General features: G+C 43.6%; 1 protein-coding gene across 1 annotated transcript in view; it reads left to right on the forward strand.

The window, feature by feature from the left end:
- LOC110488551 (X-linked interleukin-1 receptor accessory protein-like 2) overlaps window positions 1-19,682 on the forward strand; it is a 318,635-nt gene that overhangs the window by 179,606 nt on the left and 119,347 nt on the right. Inside the window, exon 3 of the mRNA XM_036942676.2 lies at window positions 15,156-15,429. Within this exon, the coding sequence (XP_036798571.1) occupies window positions 15,156-15,429 (274 nt within the window). The remainder of the gene's footprint in view (window positions 1-15,155; window positions 15,430-19,682) is intronic.

Consider the following 19,682-nt stretch of genomic DNA (forward strand, 5'->3'; position numbering starts at 1 on the left):
ATTCTAACCACCTTCAACCACAAAATACTTTGTTACTTTGTGACTAACCAGAGACTCTGATGAACCTTACAGAACTATTGAGGATTCCAACAGAGAAGACAACAATGACATGCTGGCGTAAATATATATACATTGCAATTATTCTCGAATGAGTGGCCATACATGTGCAAAGGATTAGCATTTAAATTAATATAATTATAGACTGTGTGTAATGAATCCATTTTGCCTTTCCCGCTCTTGAACTGCCACACCCCTTTTCTTTGTCTACCAAGCCGTCATATTGGTTTCGTCCGCTAGGGACTTTTTCTTTGTATCATGTAGCAACCCAATGTATGAACTAATTGTGTGTGTTTTCATGTATTTCTGTGATTTTATTAGTTAGTTAGTAAATAAATAATTAAGCCAATTTGTATGTCGCTGATTCATAATTTATGCTAGGGTTCGTGCAGACAACCAAGAATTTTACGATGTTTGGAATGAGACTAACAAGGTAATAATAATACATGAATGAGAATGACTAATCGATCAGATATTAAAATATCTTAAGAGTTATATTCAGGAAAATAATAGCCCTGTAATTCAACATTTTCTCTGGTGCCCCGACTTCCTAGTTAATTAAGTTGACATGATTAGTTTAATCACGTAATAATGATTACACACAGAGAATTGATTTGATAAAATAGCAGTCTTCACATTTAATGATAGTAAAGACATGGCACTAGCCGCTTTATTTGGTACAATGCAGGGTAGAGATCCACACATCATTCTGATCAAATAGCACTATACAAATGCAATTGTGTCCTGCTGTGTACTTGATTCATTATAATCCGTAATGAGGTTGTCGTCGGCAGAGGCTCACGCTTCCCTGGAAAAAGGGATGCTATCAGGTGATCTCCTTATTGTCTGACCTACAGGATATTACTTTTATTAGGACCAAATTACATTTTAATACAGCACAGGGGACGATAATTAAGAACGTACAACATTGTTGTTTATCATTGCCCCCCTATGATGGGCACACATGGCTCTGTGATACGACTGGGACATCAATAATAGGCGTGGGGGCTGCGGGGCCACTCAGCTCGGTAACCCTGACGACACAGGTGTCTCCGGTGGGCGAATTGTTGAACTGGCTTTTGCCACACGCGCCACTGATGATGGATAGGTGTCAAGCACAGGTCTCCTCAGCATTTGTCTCGATTTCATTTAACACCTGTTCACGGGCCATTGTGGATGGCCTTTCGTGGCGCCACGGGCTGTGTCAGTGCTGCATAACGCAGAGCCGAGCCTCTCTACCCCTGAGAAGCAATGAGCAGACGCTACAAAGGAAACAAAGACCCTCGTCACCTGACTATTAGCATATAGTAACTCCAGGGTGTAGTGGAAGAATAGAATGAACAAATGTGAATGATGATGGAGGCCAGTGATGAAGATGCGTCTAGCGACTTGCATGCGCCAAGGCCCAGCGTGAGTACTCTATCACGATTTATGGCATTGTCTGGATGGCTGACCATATGAAGGATATCACAAAAGTCAAACACACCTTATCCATGGCTTTCTCCAGGGCGGGACTTTAACATAGAACCCTGGGAACACGGACATCGTCGGGGTGTGAAAACAGATGAATAATTCAATTCGCAAGATTGTATGAATTAAATGGTTGTGATTGGATTGTTTCAAGAGTTGTGATATGTCCTATTTCATTGTTTCTTTTCACAGAATTCCTGTGTTATTCTGTCCGTCGGACGGCGGTCAGTTCAAAGAGGGAGCGACACAGATGTGCGTGCCTATCATTTAGATAAGAGAGGTTAAAGAATGCGTGTGGTGTTTTATGCATTTTGTTTCATGTTTTGGCCGAACAAAGTGATGTTAAATCGACGATGGGAGATACTGAAATTTGGCCCACTGGTGAGAATAGAAGATCGGTAGAAACTTTGCTCATGGAGTCATTGTAAACCAATCCCCTGATGTAGCATTCCGTTACACTATAGTGTCTTTTATACTTTTAGATATTTTGTGACATTGAAGACTTCTGGTATGTACCATTTGCTAATCGCATTTCTTATTGCTTAACTTTAGTAAATCTGATTACTTTTAAATGGAAGTATTATTGGAAGGTCTAATGGTAAATGTTATTCACACTAGACATAGAATATATTTGTATTTATTATGGATCCCAGCAGCTACCCTTCCTGGGGCCTGGCAGCTACTCTTCCTGGGGCCCGGCAGCTACTCTTCCTGGGGCCCGGCAGCTACTCTTCCTGGGGCCCGGCAGCTACTCTTCCTGGGGCCTGGCAGCTACTCTTCCTGGGGCCCGGCAGCTACTCTTCCTGGGGCCCGGCAGCTACTCTTCCTGGGGCCCGGCAGCTACTCTTCCTGGGGCCCGGCAGCTACTCTTCCTGGGGCCTGGCAGCTACTCTTCCTGGGGTCCGGCAGCTACTCTTCCTGGGGCCTGGCAGCTACTCTTCCTGGGGCCCGGCAGCTACTCTTCCTGGGGCCCGGCAGCTACTCTTCCTGGGGCCCCGCAGCTACTCTTCCTGGGGCCCGGCAGCTACTCTTCCTGGGGTCCGGCAGCTACTCTTCCTGGGGTCCGGCAGCTACTCTTCCTGGGACCCGACAGCTACTCTTGCTGGGGCCCAGCAGCTACTCTTCCTGGGGTCCGGCAAAATTAAAGCAGTTATACAATTTTAAAAACATTACAATAGATTCATTACAGAATCACAACACACTAAGTGTGTGCCCTCAGGCCCATACTCCACTATCACATATCTCCAAGCAAAATCCATGTGTACATATGTGTATGTTATCATGTGTGTGTGCTGTATGCATGTGTCTGTGCCTATGTTTGTGTTTGTGTTACTTCACAGTCCCCGCTGTTCCATAATGTGTATTTTTACTGATTCTACTGCTTGCATCAGTTACTTGATGTGGAATAGAGTTACATGTAGTCATGGCTCTATGTAGTACGGTGCACCTCCCATAGTCTGTTCTGGACTTGGAGACTATGAAGAGACCCCTGGTGGCATGTCTTGCATGGGTGTCCGAGCTGTGTGCTAGTATTTTAAACAGACAGCTCGGTACCTTCAGCTTGTCAACACCTCTTACAAAAACAAGTAATGAGGAAGTCCATCTCTCTTCCACTTTGAGCCATGAGAGATTGACATGCATGTCATTAAGCTCTCCGTGTACTTTTAAGGGCCAGTCGTGCTGCCCTGTTCTGAGCCAACTGCAATTTTCCCAAGTCCCTCTTTGTGGCACCTCATGACTGAACGGTAGTCCGCAGTACGCTGCAACTTTTAAAAGGATGAACCACTGTATATGTGTTCTGAAAGTCTGTCAATTTGTTTACTGTGAAATAGCATTGTATCTGGTCAAGCACAATTTTTGCCAGAAGTTCACTAAGGGTTGGTAACTGATTGGTAAGGGGGGGGGGGGGGGGGGGGGAGAGAGCTTTACTATATGCTTGGTATCTAGCTATGACACTCTGAGCTAAGGTTAAGTCAATAAGTTAATGCTAGGACATTGATCACGAGATATTAGCTCATTGTCTCTTAGCCTCTTACTAATAGCATAGCAGTTATCTTGGACACATGTACAGTAACTTATAGTATTCCGAGTGGTGATGCAAGGCTTGCTACCTTGGCTAGACCCATCGAATACGCTTATGGGCATAGCATTCACATGATAATGGAGAGACTGAATATTATATTATGGTCGTATTATGGCTACACTAATTTCTGTCATCCTCAATCAGAGTGTATTATCACACCTTTATGGCAACAGCTGACCAGTGGAAACTCATAATGGACTAATGCAACATTCTGCTAGTTACCACTCATCCACACTCCTATACAAACATAGTAGAGCAAGCAATTGCATTGTGGATTGTTGTTTCTCTGACTTTACCCTTGTCGATGGAGTTAATATAGATTACTTGTCGGGGGGGGGGGGGTTAGATTTTTCTTTGGCTCCTTTTTGTCCTCTTTTATTCGTCATAGTCAGCTGTGGTAAACACTCCTGCTTGTGCTTTGATCAGGTAAATGGGTCTTTGGCAATGGGCTATGCAAAGTAAGCACTGTTCCACGGAAGCCAGGAAGTCATTTGATTTTCCCTTGTATGCATATTTCATGAACACAGAGCAGATTATGAGATGGCCATGTAACTTTAAGTCAGCCCTATTGTAGTTGTTTTACACTTGCTTGCTTTGCTTATACAGTTCATGAAGTTACGCTTATTCAAGCAGAAGGCTTTTTTTGTGAGGTGCTATAAGTGCCTCATACCTAATTCAACGCCTAATGAAAGTCCTTTTCATCAGGAGTGGAGGGCCTTAATGCAGCCGAGTAAATGGATTTTAGATCAGCATAGTCCTTCTGTAGCTGCAGCTAACAACTTTGCACACTGTTTTATCAGTGAATCACTACTGCATTGCCCAGAGACATTATGCTATCCAAAATGTAGATTGCAACTACAGTACATAGCTGAACAAAGGATGCAGTTATGCAACCAGAGTATTGGTATTATTACAATCACAGAGCGAGACACACTCCTAACAAGCAGATACAGTATGCGATATGACAATTTTTCACATCTGCTCGTGCAGACACAAGCTATGGCTGGACGGTGGATAAAAGAGTAGCCATGCGGTATCTCTTAAGATGCTGTGTGCACCCTGGTCTTGGCTTCCCTATTCCCCGGGTCCCTGTGCTGTTTCCTGCCAGTGCTCAGCCCACAGACCATTACCGGCCTCTCTGTCTGTGTGGCGGGGCACTCTCCCTGAGACCAGGTGCCAGTCAAGATGGATGTTCTTGTTGGGCCAGGCTCCCATGTGACCGATGCGTCCAGAGCCAGTCTGTGTGCTCCAGTCCCGCAGGGCATGCCACGGAGCAAAGCGCCGCTCCGAGCCGCTCCACACTACCGCTGCTGCTGCTGCTGCTGCTGCCGCAGAGGACCAGGGACACAGGCAGCACACTACAGCACGGCCAGTCTGCTCACAGTCAAACTGGAATACTAAAACCATTGTTCCCATGTTCCTCTGTTAATCCTTTCCTGATTTTTGGTGATGATATATTAAGGTAATTCAAATATGGTCTGCCACATCTGTTTTACTTATCAAACATGCTCAATAGCTCCTCAAATATTGTTTCAGAATGATTGGAGACAAGAAGCACAGCCTCTAGTATTGACAGATACATCTGTCAATTTACTGAAACCTCTGTTGCAAAAGCATAATTTCATGGGATACCGAAGGTAGCTCAGTCTTCTCCACTTTTGATTGTGATTTAATCTTCCTTTGTCTCAGCACATTTGCGAATGTACAGCGTATGTGGAGCGTTACGGCTGCTGCCCTCTGGCTTCCCTTATGACTCCCATTCCCGTGGACTTTTTACACTCCACCATGTCTTTCTGTGTGACTGAGCCGTGGCCAGGTTCTGATGTACGCTAGTGAGGTAGGTCACCTTGCTGTTACTGTAGGTCAACCTTGCTGTTGTATAGGATTACACAGATCGCTACTAGAAAGAGCCAGGGCACTTGACACATCAAGGCAGATAAATAAAACGGCCCTCCTCTCTCTGAACCCAACACTGGGTTCCTTTTATGAACCTGGGTCTCTGTGGCAACATCGCCCGGTCCCTGGCTCTGGAGGCTGCTGGGCTGTATGGAGGAAGTGAATCTTTTATTGATGCTGAACGACAGCCTGAGATACAGCTGCAGCCTTATCTGATAGCTGACAAAACCTTTCAGCCATCCATGCTCTCTGCTCCACAAAAGCCTGATGACGCAAGGTTTCCAGCTGAGAGAGTAGAAAAGTTATCTGATCCTAACTGCACCGTATGCAAGTCTCCCAGTCACTCAGATCCCATCGGAAATTAAGAGTCTCTTTTTCCCCCTATATAGTGCGTAAGCTCCTCTGTCTGCAAAAGCCACAACTTCTCCATACTCTATAATTACATTTACTGTTGGCTGAAGAGATTGTGCTACTGTGCTTCCATCACATTTGGATGTTATCAGGTAAACCCTATTTTCTATAAACCAATGCTTACCTTGTATTGCAACACCGTTTCACCAAGCAGATGGTGATGCATGTTACCCACGTTGACAGTTAGCTAGAACACACTGTGGTCACGGCTAGTAGGCAGTATGTGTATCCTGTTTCCAGGTGGATTTCATTGTGACTGGGCTGTGTACAGTGGGTCCTGTCCAGCCATAGGGCTGCAATGTGGAGCTAATCTCCCCTGAAGGCTGACTGGGCTGATTGCTCTCTGTCAGAGCCACAGCAACAGCACAGCCTCACAGAGGGACCCAGGCAGCCATGTCTGCAGGCTGCAGCGCTCGGCGCGGACAGAGACACGGCCAGGCCCGAGATGTCAGCTGTGAGGTTTGGGGAGAACGCCACAGAGGTCTGATGCTGATGAGGAGTTGGAACCAGTCCATCTGTTCCCACTCAGAGCTGCCCTCTGAGACTCCTCTCCTCTCCTCCGCTCACCCCCTTTGACTTCCCTTCTCTGGACGGGCCTCTCAAACATCTCTCTCTCGCTTGCCTTCTGGTCCCTTCTCTCTCTTTCCCTCTTCCTTCTTTCCCCATTTGTCAAGTCTTTCCTCCTACAGTCCATCTATATCTGCCTTCCTCTTTGTCTCCTTCTCTTATTGCTCTCCGTACTCTTCTCGTTCTTTCTCGTTCCCTCTTCACCCCCTCTCTCTTTTTCCCTCCCTCCTCCTCCCTCTCTTCATCCTTCTCTCTTTCTCTATGCCCCATGCTCCCCCATCACCACAGTGGGTGTCATCAGTATGACATGTGCTGTCCTCCTGGTATAAACAGTGCTCCCTAACAGCCGAAAGCCGTCAGCCTTGCACATCCCAAACACCTTTGGTAATTGCCACAGTGCAATGGCAGTCAATGTGTTGCAATTCACTTTTTGCTGTAATGCTATGCTGTATATTACCCACCATATTCATTTACCAACACAGGCCTTTTGTGGTTATTGAGCTATGGGTGAAAAAGAAAGAGAGCAGCACACTCTGGCAGCTCAGATGCAATACTGAGCTATGCAATCATTCCTCCATAACAGGCTTGTTGTTCGAATTAGAGAGAACACATGCAATTAAATAGATCTACTGTGTTTGAAATAACAACGTCAAAGTGAGAGCTGTGGCTGGGTTACTTAAAGGCCTCTGAGTGATCCGGAGAGGGAACAGAACAGGAGAGTTATTTGTTTTGATCAGTGTAAACTGGAGAACATCCGCAGGGAGATTTGGTAATTAGGCCAACTCGTTTCCTCATTAACTTGTAAAGGAACGGAAACAGGTGCCGATACTCACATTATGGTTCACCACTAAATAGATAGATAATACTACGGTACATAGCTGGGAGAAATGAAAAATGTAAATACAACCGTTGGTGAGAGAGGCAGAGAGGCTAGAGTCCAGTCTTACATTCCTACAGGCATTCGATCAGAAAGGTACAGAAAGGTACAGTACATTGAAGCATATTTATGAATTAAATGATTTTTTTTATTTATGAATTAAAACTCATTCTCAGTCGTTAAATAATGAGCATAATTCAACTTCGTATGATCTGTTTCTCCCTGTGGTCTATGGAATGACCGAACGTGGTTGATTGTGATCTGTGGTTGATGTAAATAAAGGAACTAGCTGCATTTCTTGGGGCGTCAAACCTTTTTCTCCGACAGGTGGTCAAGGTTAGCTGGTTAATAATGATAAAACACGTCAGAAGTTTTTCTGCAGGACATGTTGGTTGGAGTTGTGACTGTGTCTGTGGGGCAATGTTAAATTGTCCTTGAATTATGAGGGCTGGCCACATATGAAAGGGATCTTTCGGAGTGTCTCTGGCACCGGTGCCAGCTCCGGCTCCAACAGAAAATCAAATGTCTCATGAGAAGCGGCTAGCTAATGAGGACATTGAAGCATGACACCATGGAACCACACATTCAGCACGTGACAGTAGCAGCCAAAACAAATTCTCAGAGTACCAGGCTATATTCTGCTCAGAAATTCAACATATCCTCATGCTGTTGTTTTTACATCAATGCTAGTTTCACTTCATCTCAGGTCACTTGTTAGCTGAATATGTATTATTTTCACATTTCTATCAATTTTGGTGTATGTGTTATTGGTGTCCATAACAATATCAATATCATCAGTGTTCACAATAAGCCCTTGAATGATTTTTATAATTGAATAATGACTCAAATTAAGGTAATGCAATTGGATTTTCCAAGGTAGACTATATTTACATGATTTTATTGGGGTTTTAATGCTCACCATTTCAGAGTGATGAACTAATGTTATGAGATCAACGATACAGTAGACAGAAACTCCTTGATATTTCATACCCTTTAATAAAGTTATGAATCATTTCGTTCTATTACCTGGCTGGCCTGGCATTGAGCAGGTAGTGTGTTGTGAGGTGGGTCAGCGAGAGAATGCTGCAGCCCAGACAAGCAGCAGGTAGCAAGGTGACACGACTAGCTGTGCTTCTGCTGCCAACTTGTGATATTATTGCTCTGTGCCTCCCTACTTCTTGGACAACACCCGCTTTAAAAGTATGGCATTGACAAACACACGCACACCCACACACACACGCGCCTGGATTTAGATGAAGTTTAGAGCAGTGTGACTAATTCTGTGCACTTGGAAGACCTGGATGTGTACGACGTAGATTAAAAGGCTGGTCGGATGACTAGCTTGAATGTTCTTGCTAAATTCCCAGTAAATATATTTGATGTCAGGTGGCCTTCGCTTGATAATCGTTGGCCTCTCTTCACTCTGTTCAGGATCTAAGACTTTTATTTAAGTTCTCAAAGGGCTTAAAGAATGTATTGTATTAATCTACTACGGTACATCATTACAGTGATGAACATAAACCAGCTTTATGGAGACCTTGAATCTTTCTATTAAAAAAAACAGGATTATTTCATTATTCCATCGTTATTAGACAGCAGAATTATGTCTGTGAGTGAGCGGTTTCATCAGGGAACCAGTTAATGCTCTTCATAAATAGACAGATGGTACAGTATTGACTGTGTGTTGGCACATTGTATGTTATCCTAATTACTGTAGATGGTATAAATAAGTAAGCCTAGTCCGAGCCAGAATGTCCCATAGGGCAGAAGCCTTTCCCTCTGTTTCTGGACTGTGATGCAACTTGATGTAGTTGATGGTATAACTATGACTCGCTCTTCTCTCCCAGCGGCATACAGTATTTAAGATCTTTTGGATGTTAGCCATGTAAAGTGTAAAGGTTATGTCAGCCTTGGTGAGGATGGGGGAGGGACGTGATGAGGGAATCAACATTAATCCCTTGTTATCGTTCAAATGGTTAGTATATTGACATAGTGTCAGGGGGATTTTAGATAGATTAAGATGTGCACATAGGCATAATGTATGCTATCGATTCTGGGAGGGGTTTTTGCTAGTGTTAAGCATTTTCAAAGTGAGGTTAGTTATAGAGTTCACTTTAGGTTCCACTGTTTATGTTACAGTAGAGAGAGTAGGAGGGGGGAAATAAATTCTGCTGTTTCAATAATTGTACAGTAGCCATACATCCTGATTTAGTTTCCCAGTAAATTCTAAGAGAGAGACCAAATCCCCCATCAACTGTGTTGTAAATTAAAGGTCTTTCAACTTAAACAGGTAGTGTAAATGATTAGCATTGCCATCTGCCCAGCTGAGCTGAATCCTCACTGAGCTCCTATCCTTGGGTCTCCAACCTCACTGCTACAGTAGGGCTCCCTCAGTTAGACTTGATTGACTGTCAGAGAAAAATGTCACTCGAACAGTGATGCACGGCGAGGAGAGGAAACGTCAGTAACCAAGGAGGAAATGGCAGGCTGTCCAACAGCAATATGACAATGTGGTTTGAACTAGTTCATTAAGCAGCCCAGTGTATTCGGAACTCTCTCTTTCTCTGAGGCTCCGGTCTCTGTGGGGGCCCTGTCAGTGGACAGGTGCAGGGCCACTTCTCTTTATTAATGACAAGCAAAGTAAAGCAACCTGCACAAGGAGCTATGCTGGCTGCCAGCCAGCCATACGCACTGGGGCCGGAAACGGAGGAGGATGGGGAGAGGGTGGAGTGTGGAGGGAGGAGGGTATACGGCGGAATGCAGCCACGCACCTTAGAACTGACAAATGCCCAGGCTACTCCACCACACTCCAGCGCCACTGTGACAAATGCCCAGGCTACTCCACCACACTCCAGCGCCACTGTGACAAATGCCCAGGCTACTCCACCACACTCCAGCGCCACTGTGACAAATGCCCAGGCTACTCCACCACACTCCAGCGCCACTGTGACAAATGCCCAGGCTACTCCACCACACTCCAGCGCCACTGTGACAAATGCCCAGGCTACTCCACCACACTCCAGCGCCACTGTGACAAATGCCCAGGCTACTCCACCACACTCCAGCGCCACTGTGACAAATGCCCAGGCTACTCCACCACACTCCAGCGCCACTGTGACAAATGGGGTTTGAACACACAAAACACAGGAGGGATTGAGTTCCTCAGAGGACAATGGTTTTAGAAAGGCAATGTCTGATGAAGTTTGTGGATTGAGGTGACTGAGCTCGTAAAAGCCAGGGCTCCCTGTTCGTGGACATAACAATCCCTTTCCTTTTCCACCGGTTGTTTTATTGTCCCAGGTGAGAGGGATTAGTACATTCAGAGGCCTCGCCATTGATCAAAGTAAGTACAATAATACAGTAAGGATGTACACATGGCCTCAAATAAACTCTGTAACCCCTGTATTTAAGCCATTTAACAGAAATACATTTTATTCTGAAGGAAAAAAAAAACCTGATGATAATAATCCTAACTCTATCAAGGAATCTTAATGAAGACATCTATCTTAAGGCATCTGCATGTCGACATTTCGGTAGCGTAATAACAACAGATTATATTATGTAGGCTTACTGTGTTATTATCGTTATTACACATCCTGCTATCTGAGTGCAGAGCAGAATGACACTAAGGACATAAGCTGGAGTTAGATGTCTTTATGCCTTTGTCTGTGTGGTTCCTCTTTAGAACAGGCATGCCCAGCAGAATGAAAAACAGCATGTTGGGTGAAATACAATGCAAATCTATTTCTGTCAACAGAAATCAACTCCAGGCAATTACTGTCTATAGTGTGCATTTGATTATTACAGCATTTGTTAATTAAGCAGTCTTAAGCTGCCAGTTATAGAGACATTCATCAGTTGTCTTGCAGGGTGATTTAAATATCTTGTTCTCGTCCTCCCTAGCTTTCTCTACCCTCGCTTTGTCTTTTTTTGCCGGCTGCTGACTCTGGAACAGTTATGTATTGATGCTCTGGTAATGGACTGCGGGATTCACTCAAATAACCAAGACAAACAGGGGAAGGAAATGTTTGGTTTCCCCTCCATCCTTGTTTTATTTCCAGCCATTATTCCCTGATTATTGATGTAAATGAACAGGGTAATTGTTTCCGACCAAAACTGAAATGAAACTCATTCTTTCTCATTACGGACCTCTTCAGAAGATGTCGCTTTTTTTTTCTTCTCCTCTCTGCGACATGATTGCCTTTCTATTTCAGTATCATTATCGTCTGATTGTGTTATTTTGACCTGATTTCTGTTCTACACCTCTTATAGCAAGCTCAAATGAAAAGGCATTTGAGCAGGTAGAACGAAGGTTGGCTATCTACATAGAAATCACAATTGGAATGGCTTTTGATTTTCCTATCGACCGTGACATAGCGGATCATTAAAAATAATAGCTTAGAGTGGCACACTCCTCAAGTGTGAAATGTTTTTATATGTTTTAGTTTCACATATTCAACAGCATTCTGTCATGTTGGCTAATTATATTCAGTCAGACAAACAAAGCTCACACACATGCACGCCTGATTGGCAGACATTTGAAAGAGCAACAAAGCTCAACAAGCCACTCCGTCCCAGCGGATGTAGCAGGGCGTGATTATCATGTTGGGTTGAGTACACAGCGATTTGACGTGTCTTTGACGTCCACTGTTTCTCTCCCTCGACATCCTGCCGTCTCCCCGGGGCTCCCCGTCTCTCCTTTATGCCTCCTGCACCGCTAGCTCCTTGATCGAGACATGTTGGCTGTGTCCTGCTTTCTTCACATCCTAAGTAATGGTTTGACAAAGTTGCAGGTTAATCATTTTATGGACTACAATACTCATTTTACATTTACAAGGATCAAAAAGCCCTTAAATAGTATGCGTCTTTTTTTTTGTTGAGAAATACATATACCCTACATACATTATATCGCTGTCGTATTTTTATGCAATTCACTAGTCATACAACTAATAACATTTTCAAATTTAGGCTGTTACTTCAATGTGCTGGAGATCAGTAATTTAATGAAGAGATTATATAACTGTGGACAACAAGTCTTTTCCCTCTGTACGGTAGTATCCTAGACACAATACGCTGTGGCATTATTTAACTCACTAGTCCCTCTGCATTACTGAGTAATGTGCTGTATAATAATGTGCCTTAGCCATATTAAAATGAGAGAGCCTGGGAAAACAAAACAGTGTAATACCCTATCAAATATCCCTACAGAGTGTTTAGGTGTTTGACATGGCAAATAAATTCAAATCCGTTTTGTGGTCTCGACGGGCCTCTGTGGTCAAGTCGATTTATTTAAAATGTCCTAAGTTGTGGGTTGATAAACTGCCTTTCCAGCTCAATAACAGAGAGTGGGCCATAACCCTCCCCACATCTCCATATTTATTTCCCTCTGATAAGATTGGTTTTGTCTGCGCCGGAGTGTAACTCATTTCTGGGTTCATATTGAAATGGCTGCTACCCCTGGTCCCCATTTTATACCTGTGTAAAGATACGTGTCCACTGAAAGCTAGTCATTCACATTTTTCAAGAAAATAATAAACAAGCTATCAAATGCAAGTCGGGGACTGAAATTGCACATCAGCACAAAGTATTTTGTGGGCTATAGCTCTGACATTGACTTTTTTCCTCCTCTCAGCTGTCATGGCTGAAATTGCTATACTGCTTCATGATAGACTTGGCCAGTGTGCAGCAGCCAGGTCAAGCTATTATTATTGCAGCAGGTGCTGAGATCTACACAGGATTTTACAATGCGTTTTGGTTCTGTGTTGGGCTTAGTAACTGTGAGGGCTGACGACCAGCAACTTAACACCTCATGTACTGGATGACAGCCTCTTTATTTCATTATTCCATTTCGTCCGCTGCCTTTGTTCACTTTTTTTTAGCAGGGATATATTTCAGTTTTTCGGTTGCTTGACTTGAAAAGGGGAGAAAGTTCATGGACAGTTTCAGGACATTGGGTTATTATATAACATAAGTCCACTCTGTCCACACCAGTGGGCTGCTAAGGTTTTGCAGCTATCTTTCTGATTACTGCCCTTTCCTTACTTCTTCACTCATACTTAATTCTAAGTTATTTTCGGACTCAAATTTGGGCCACATCCATATGCAAATATTAAAGGTGGCACTGTGCAAATAGGGATCCGGTGCAGCAGCTGACTGGAATGATATATCTGGCCGTGTTAGGCCTTGTCGTCGCAATTAATAGCTCCCCTCCTAAACCCTGCCACAGTGGCAAACACAAGAAGGCAACAATGATTGAATCATCCAGAAAAGTGCATTGCGGCTATGACCCCGGGCAACATATGGCTGCTTCTCCGGCGCCTGTTTACGTAATCTGTAACCTGTGCACTCAGCGATGGTTCGCTGTGCCTTTTGTCTGAAAGACAACACATTAACCTAGCAGACCGAACTAATGTGTGCTGCTTCTGCTTTTCTTGCATCTCATCCTCCACACGTCTGAGCTCTCACGAATAAACCCCGGGAACATCACCTCCCATCGTAACCCCTCCCCTTGGCTCCAGCCTGCCGTTTGGAGCCATCACCCCATCCTCATTTGATTGATGCCACTTCCCCACATCAATTTTTATTTCCTGGCTATGTCTGTAATTAATTTCCAACCTGGCGTGAGAAAAATGATCAGAGTAAAATGTAAATAACAAAATCTATATGGTAAATCGGCGTTGGTGGTAGGAGACCTCAACGCAAATGATAGTGGACAGATTTTGAATGTATAACATTTTTATGGGACACAGAGAGCGTGGAGATGTATTGCCTGAAGTCTGTATGAACATACTTCTGCACTGCATTGATTAGCAACTACGTTTCTGTGTCGATTGGTGCTGCCAGCATAAAATGAGGGATACCTTACTTTTCTCTTCTAGTTTACCTCCTTATTTTTATTCCTCTGAGTCAATGGCCATTATGACTGATGACAAAAAGACTGACTTCATGTCTTGAATGTGTTGTCCAGCCATGTCACTGGCTGACCTGGCATTTGGGGTTTGGAACGTGAAAGCACATACTGCACAGTAGTCACGCAATGGGGAGTGTAGCATTCTGTTTTAGGCAATTCACTAGTAATTTTTGTCCATAGATATACAGTACAGGTAAACATTTTTACAGTAGAGTTAAACATTATTTGAAAATGAACTGTGTTTTCAAGTATATTGCCTTCTTTGCCTTGCCTCGAGGCCTTATTTGCCTTTCTACAACAGCAGTTCCTTTGCTGCTAACTGGTGTATCCTAAATAACCCTGCATTAGTGTGACAGTGGCTATGACCTTCCCTGCCTCTCCTTGTCATATGCTATTGTTTCACCATGTGTCACGGGTTCAAAAGCTCACCACCATTAAAGGCAATCTTGATTGACTTGTCATTACAGGTTCCTGTTGTTACTTTTTTCCCTATTTTTTTTACCACTCCTCACCTATGGATGACAATGGAGAGAGGCGAGAGAGGCTGCATATTACAGAGTAGAACATGAAATGCCTTTGAAGTCTAGCTAGAGAGCTGCGATTTGTGGATGCAAATGAAAATCCAAATGGAGGAGATTAACGTGTGATAAGATGACAATCATCCAAATGCATGGAACTAGTGTGAATTATTTAGGCTTCATTTGAATTTTTACCCCGACAGTATAGTAGCTTCCATTGTCTATAGATCCATTATGCTGCTGGGTTTGCATTGCTCCAATATGTAGGATAAGGATTAGGCTCTTAGTTCCGTGTTTTAGTGTGCGTACCACAGCATACTCCACAAACCATCAGTTCCTAACCATGTACAACTTCCTCCTCCATAGTGGATGGCTGCATTGATTGGTCGGTGGACCTGAAGAGGTACCGGGTCCTAGCAGGGGAACCAGTGAGGGTGAAGTGCGCCCTGTTCTACAGCTACATCAGGACCAACTACTCCATGGCCCAGAGCGCCAAGCTCCGGCTCATCTGGTACAAAAACAAAGGGGACTCGGAGGAGCCTATCATCTTCTCGGGCCATCGGCTCAGCAAGGAGGATGACTCCATCTGGTTCCGCTCAGCCGAGCTGGAGGACAACGGCTTCTACACCTGTGTCCTGAGGTGGGTTTATTTAGTCACTCCGTCTCTGAGGAGTTTAATCAAACGTTTAAGCTTTTCTTAACCCTCAACCAAACAAACACCATTTCCCCCCCCCCCCAATCATTCACAGTCCATTGGCAGCCTAACTTTTTCAGGAATGGAATTCATTGGGTAACAGATTATGACGGATCCTGGCCCCCGTGGTCCCACCCACAAACAGTACAGTAGTTTGAGAGGCCCTAATTGACCTATTTACCTACTTTACATCTACTTTCCAAGGCTACTGTAGTGTGTCAGTGTGTCTATTGTAATGCTAAACAGCCCCCTCTTTGCACACACACCGCGACAACAGCCAAGCAAGCCCTGAGATGGCACACGGCATAAGGAGGCGGAAGGGATCCTCATCCTCATCGCATGCCATGTTCAGTTTCCTGGTGGAGGAATGCATGACTGGCCTTGTGAGGTTGGTTCACCCCTGCAAGGCTCGACAGGAACACTGAACTGTGGTTGACTTGTGTTGTGGAACACGTAACTGGCGTTCGACAAAAGAATAGGCTCTGCCACAATAGTTAACATCAAATCAATCATTTTCGTGTAGGTCCCATGCGAGGAGTTCTGTTGTTGGAGTTCCCTCCTGGGATTATGACATCAAACAACAAGGTCTCTTTCTAACATCTAGGGAAAAATATATTTTCATGCTTCTTAGCTACTAGAAGATAGGTACCTCGTCGAGGAATAAGAAATTAGGATATCTTACTCAATTATCTTACAGAGGTTTCAGCAAAAAAAATCCTCTTTCCACAGATGATAATCCAGCTCCTCTCTGACAAAGCTGATGCTTCTTCCTGGCCAATAATAAGGTTTTTTTCCTCTGGAAAGAAGTGCAGCACTTTATTCCCCTCACGCTATGCTGACAGTCTAATTAGGAGCAGGATCCTGTCACTTTCACTGGGCCTCTTATTATACTTACTTTCCCACCCAGTTGGACATAGCTGCCACAGCTCAGACAGCCAAGTGCAATGCATTCCAATGTGTTAGCTAGCTAGAGAGTCATCAAGCTGAACTTTCTTTTTTGCCTTGGGAACGACAGATTTGGAAGGAGAAGAAGAAGAAAAAAAACACTTGAAATTGAAATAGCCTGTCCCTGTGCTATGTCTTATTGAATGTAATCTATACAGTGCTGTATCTCTATGAAGTCATCTCAATATCCTCCGAATTGAATTAACTGTCTGTGAAAGGCGTTCAAGGTGAAAAGAGAAGACGAGTCTCTTTGCATGTTTTTATTTCCATTAATGGTGATTGATCCCTGGAGCCAAAGAAGCAGGAATCCAAATAAGTGGTGTTTTGGCCTTTGGATGATTCCCATGCTGCTTTTTTGAATAATATCCAAGAATACAATTGGAGCTCCTAATAATAATAAATGTTAAAAAATATGATCAGCATACAGAGAAGCAGGTAGGTAGGTACTCTCTGTGAAATGGGGGAGCTGTGCAGGAGCTGTGACACGCTTCTGAGAGAATTGTTGTAAAATAACATTTGCAGAGGCTGCTATGCCTGAAATGACAGGATTGCTCTGGAATGGAGGAATCATAGGAGGGATAATACTCAGGATAATGCCCAGGCCACCTACAAAGACCACTTGGAATAAAACACATATGCATACCTACTGTACATACACACAAAGACACACATACTGTATATACACACAGAAACATACGTATACACATAAACTACACACACACACACACACACACACACACACACACACACACACACACACACACACACACACACACACACACACACACACGTATACACATAAACTACACACACACACACACACACACACATATACATTCATACATACATACATACATACATACATACATACATACATACATACATACATGCATGCAAACAAACAAACAAACAAACACACACACACACACTTGTACACGTACACACACACTAGCCCTGCCATCAAAGCCTTGATATATAGAGTTCCAGCAATGCCCTCTGTTTTATTAGAACATGAACAATGACTAATCATGCCTGCATGCCAGTGAAACACACAGCACCAACATGGCATGTTAAGCTGTAGTGAACGAGTCGATGCAATCTGCCCGGCTAATGCGCCGCAAGAGACAGATTCCCCACCCCTTTATTTCTCATTCTCTCCAGCGAGGCTAGTCTGAGCAGCACTGAAGGAGGTAGAAGCATTTCACACCTTCCCCCTAACAATGGATACGCATTTATCTTTGTTCAATAACTTTATGGCGAGGAAAAATACAACACGTTGCCAGTGTCTGAGTGATGCCTCTTGAAAGACTCCCGAGCACTTTTATATTCATTATCTTCCACTGTGTACGGCCAGGCTGGCTGCCTCATGTTTTTTTTCTGTGTTCTCACTAAACTGTGGCCAAGCCTGAGCTAGGCTATTCCCCCAGAGGTCTGAAGAGTAATCTGTGCCACCTGTCTTTTTCTCCCCTCATAAGATAATTCTCCTCTCTACAATCGCCCGGGTGTCACAGACCTCTTCTTACAAAGCGGTCCAGGTTTTTAACCTTTCTATTAATCTAGCCATCTAGGACCCCGTTAGAGAGAGAGCCAGAGAGAAAGGCGCTTAGGTGCTTGGCACAGTCTGAATCCACGCTACCACGCCTGCCAGTTCTTTTCAAATATTAAACACACAGGCTTTAGCTTTGACATGAATCAACTTTTAAGCTCTCTCAAAACCTAATGTATATTTGTTGTGGGCTGAGACTATTTTTCTAAATGTCTACAAAGAGGGAATGGAGAGTGATCGGTTTGGCTTTCATGGAGTCACATCTAAGCGAATCTTACTTAAGATGTCTTTGTTTTATCTATGTGTGTCTTACTAAACTTATAAACAATGGTTGAGCAGAAGGTTTTCAGTAAATACATTACTACTGGTCGAGACTTAAACAGTCACTGTTAAAATACTGTGTTCCAACATACTAGACGAGGAGTAATCGTTTTGAAATGTGAAGCTTCACAATATGATACTGCGCTTAAGGTAGATAGTATTTTATTTTTTTAATCAATCCAAACATAAGAAAATCATTATTTTTCAATAATCTCTCTTGTGAATGAATGTTAGACTCCAGAAAAATACCTTCTGAGACAGTATTATTGAGAACTAAAACCATGTAGTTATTTTCTCAGACAGATTCCCCCAAAAAATTATTGTTCTTTTTTTGTTCAGTCAGACAGACAGAGATTCTCACAGAGAGGCAGCTAGGCAGGGTGGCTGAGATGTTCATTTGTAAGCCTCTGACATGCAGAACATCATATATGACTCACTGCCTCGATTCAGTCTTATGTAACAACATTTTAATTTTTTTTTTTTTTTTACATTGGATAAGTTGGATAAGTAGAGACTCAGAGCTAGAAAATGGTACATGATTTACGAAGGAATCTACGAATGAACCTCTACAGCTCAGCTGTTCAGGGCAGCCATGATGTTGAGAACAGTCCAACGTTATATCTTTCAAAAATCTGCAGTAGCCAGAATTATCTTCATATACTGAGCAACTCACGTTATCTGAACTCATCTCTTGGCATGTCCAGCCCATCCAATCAGGGCTAGTGGGAAGGTTCCTGGCTTTTTTCGTGGCTAAATTAACTAGGCTCATCATTTAACAATTTGATTTGTATTTACAGATGGCATACACATTTGTTATTAAGGCATAAGAAAGTTCACATGTTCCAGAAGGCATTTCTGCAACAACAAAAAAACGCATTTTGGTACAAATATTTTAAAAGGCTTTCAAATGCCTCTCCTGTGAAGTAGTGACGTGCAACATATGCCTAGTTTCTTGAAACGGGTCACATATAGCATGTTATCTCTCCAGCAGAGGAGTCACCTTGACTCTGGCTGCGGGTAGATAGATAGCTAGCAAGAACGACCACCCGCTTGTCATGGTGCACAGCACCTTTACTACATGGTGTGAAGCCTTGTGTTCTGTGTTCATCGGGACGGGGTAATCTCACCCACTTTATTCCCCCTGTCTGAACACTTTTCCTGTCATCTGAAATACTGGGGTGTCCATGCCATTAACTGGTCAGGTCTCCAGAGATTGGTGAGTGAAAGTGTTGTCTTTTGCTGGACCACTGCCCTCTGTCCTTGTCCTAACCCCCTAATTATACTTCCTAATTGGCATTTTGAGGAAAAATATTTTTGAAATGTTTTGACGTCTGAGATGTGTGGTTGGACTCATTCTCTCTTTCCAGCGTGTCTGATGAAAAGCTGT

This window comes from Oncorhynchus mykiss, chromosome 14, assembly GCF_057628025.1.
Source record: "Oncorhynchus mykiss isolate SJ-2025 chromosome 14, ASM5762802v1, whole genome shotgun sequence".
Lineage (NCBI taxonomy): Eukaryota > Metazoa > Chordata > Actinopteri > Salmoniformes > Salmonidae > Oncorhynchus > Oncorhynchus mykiss.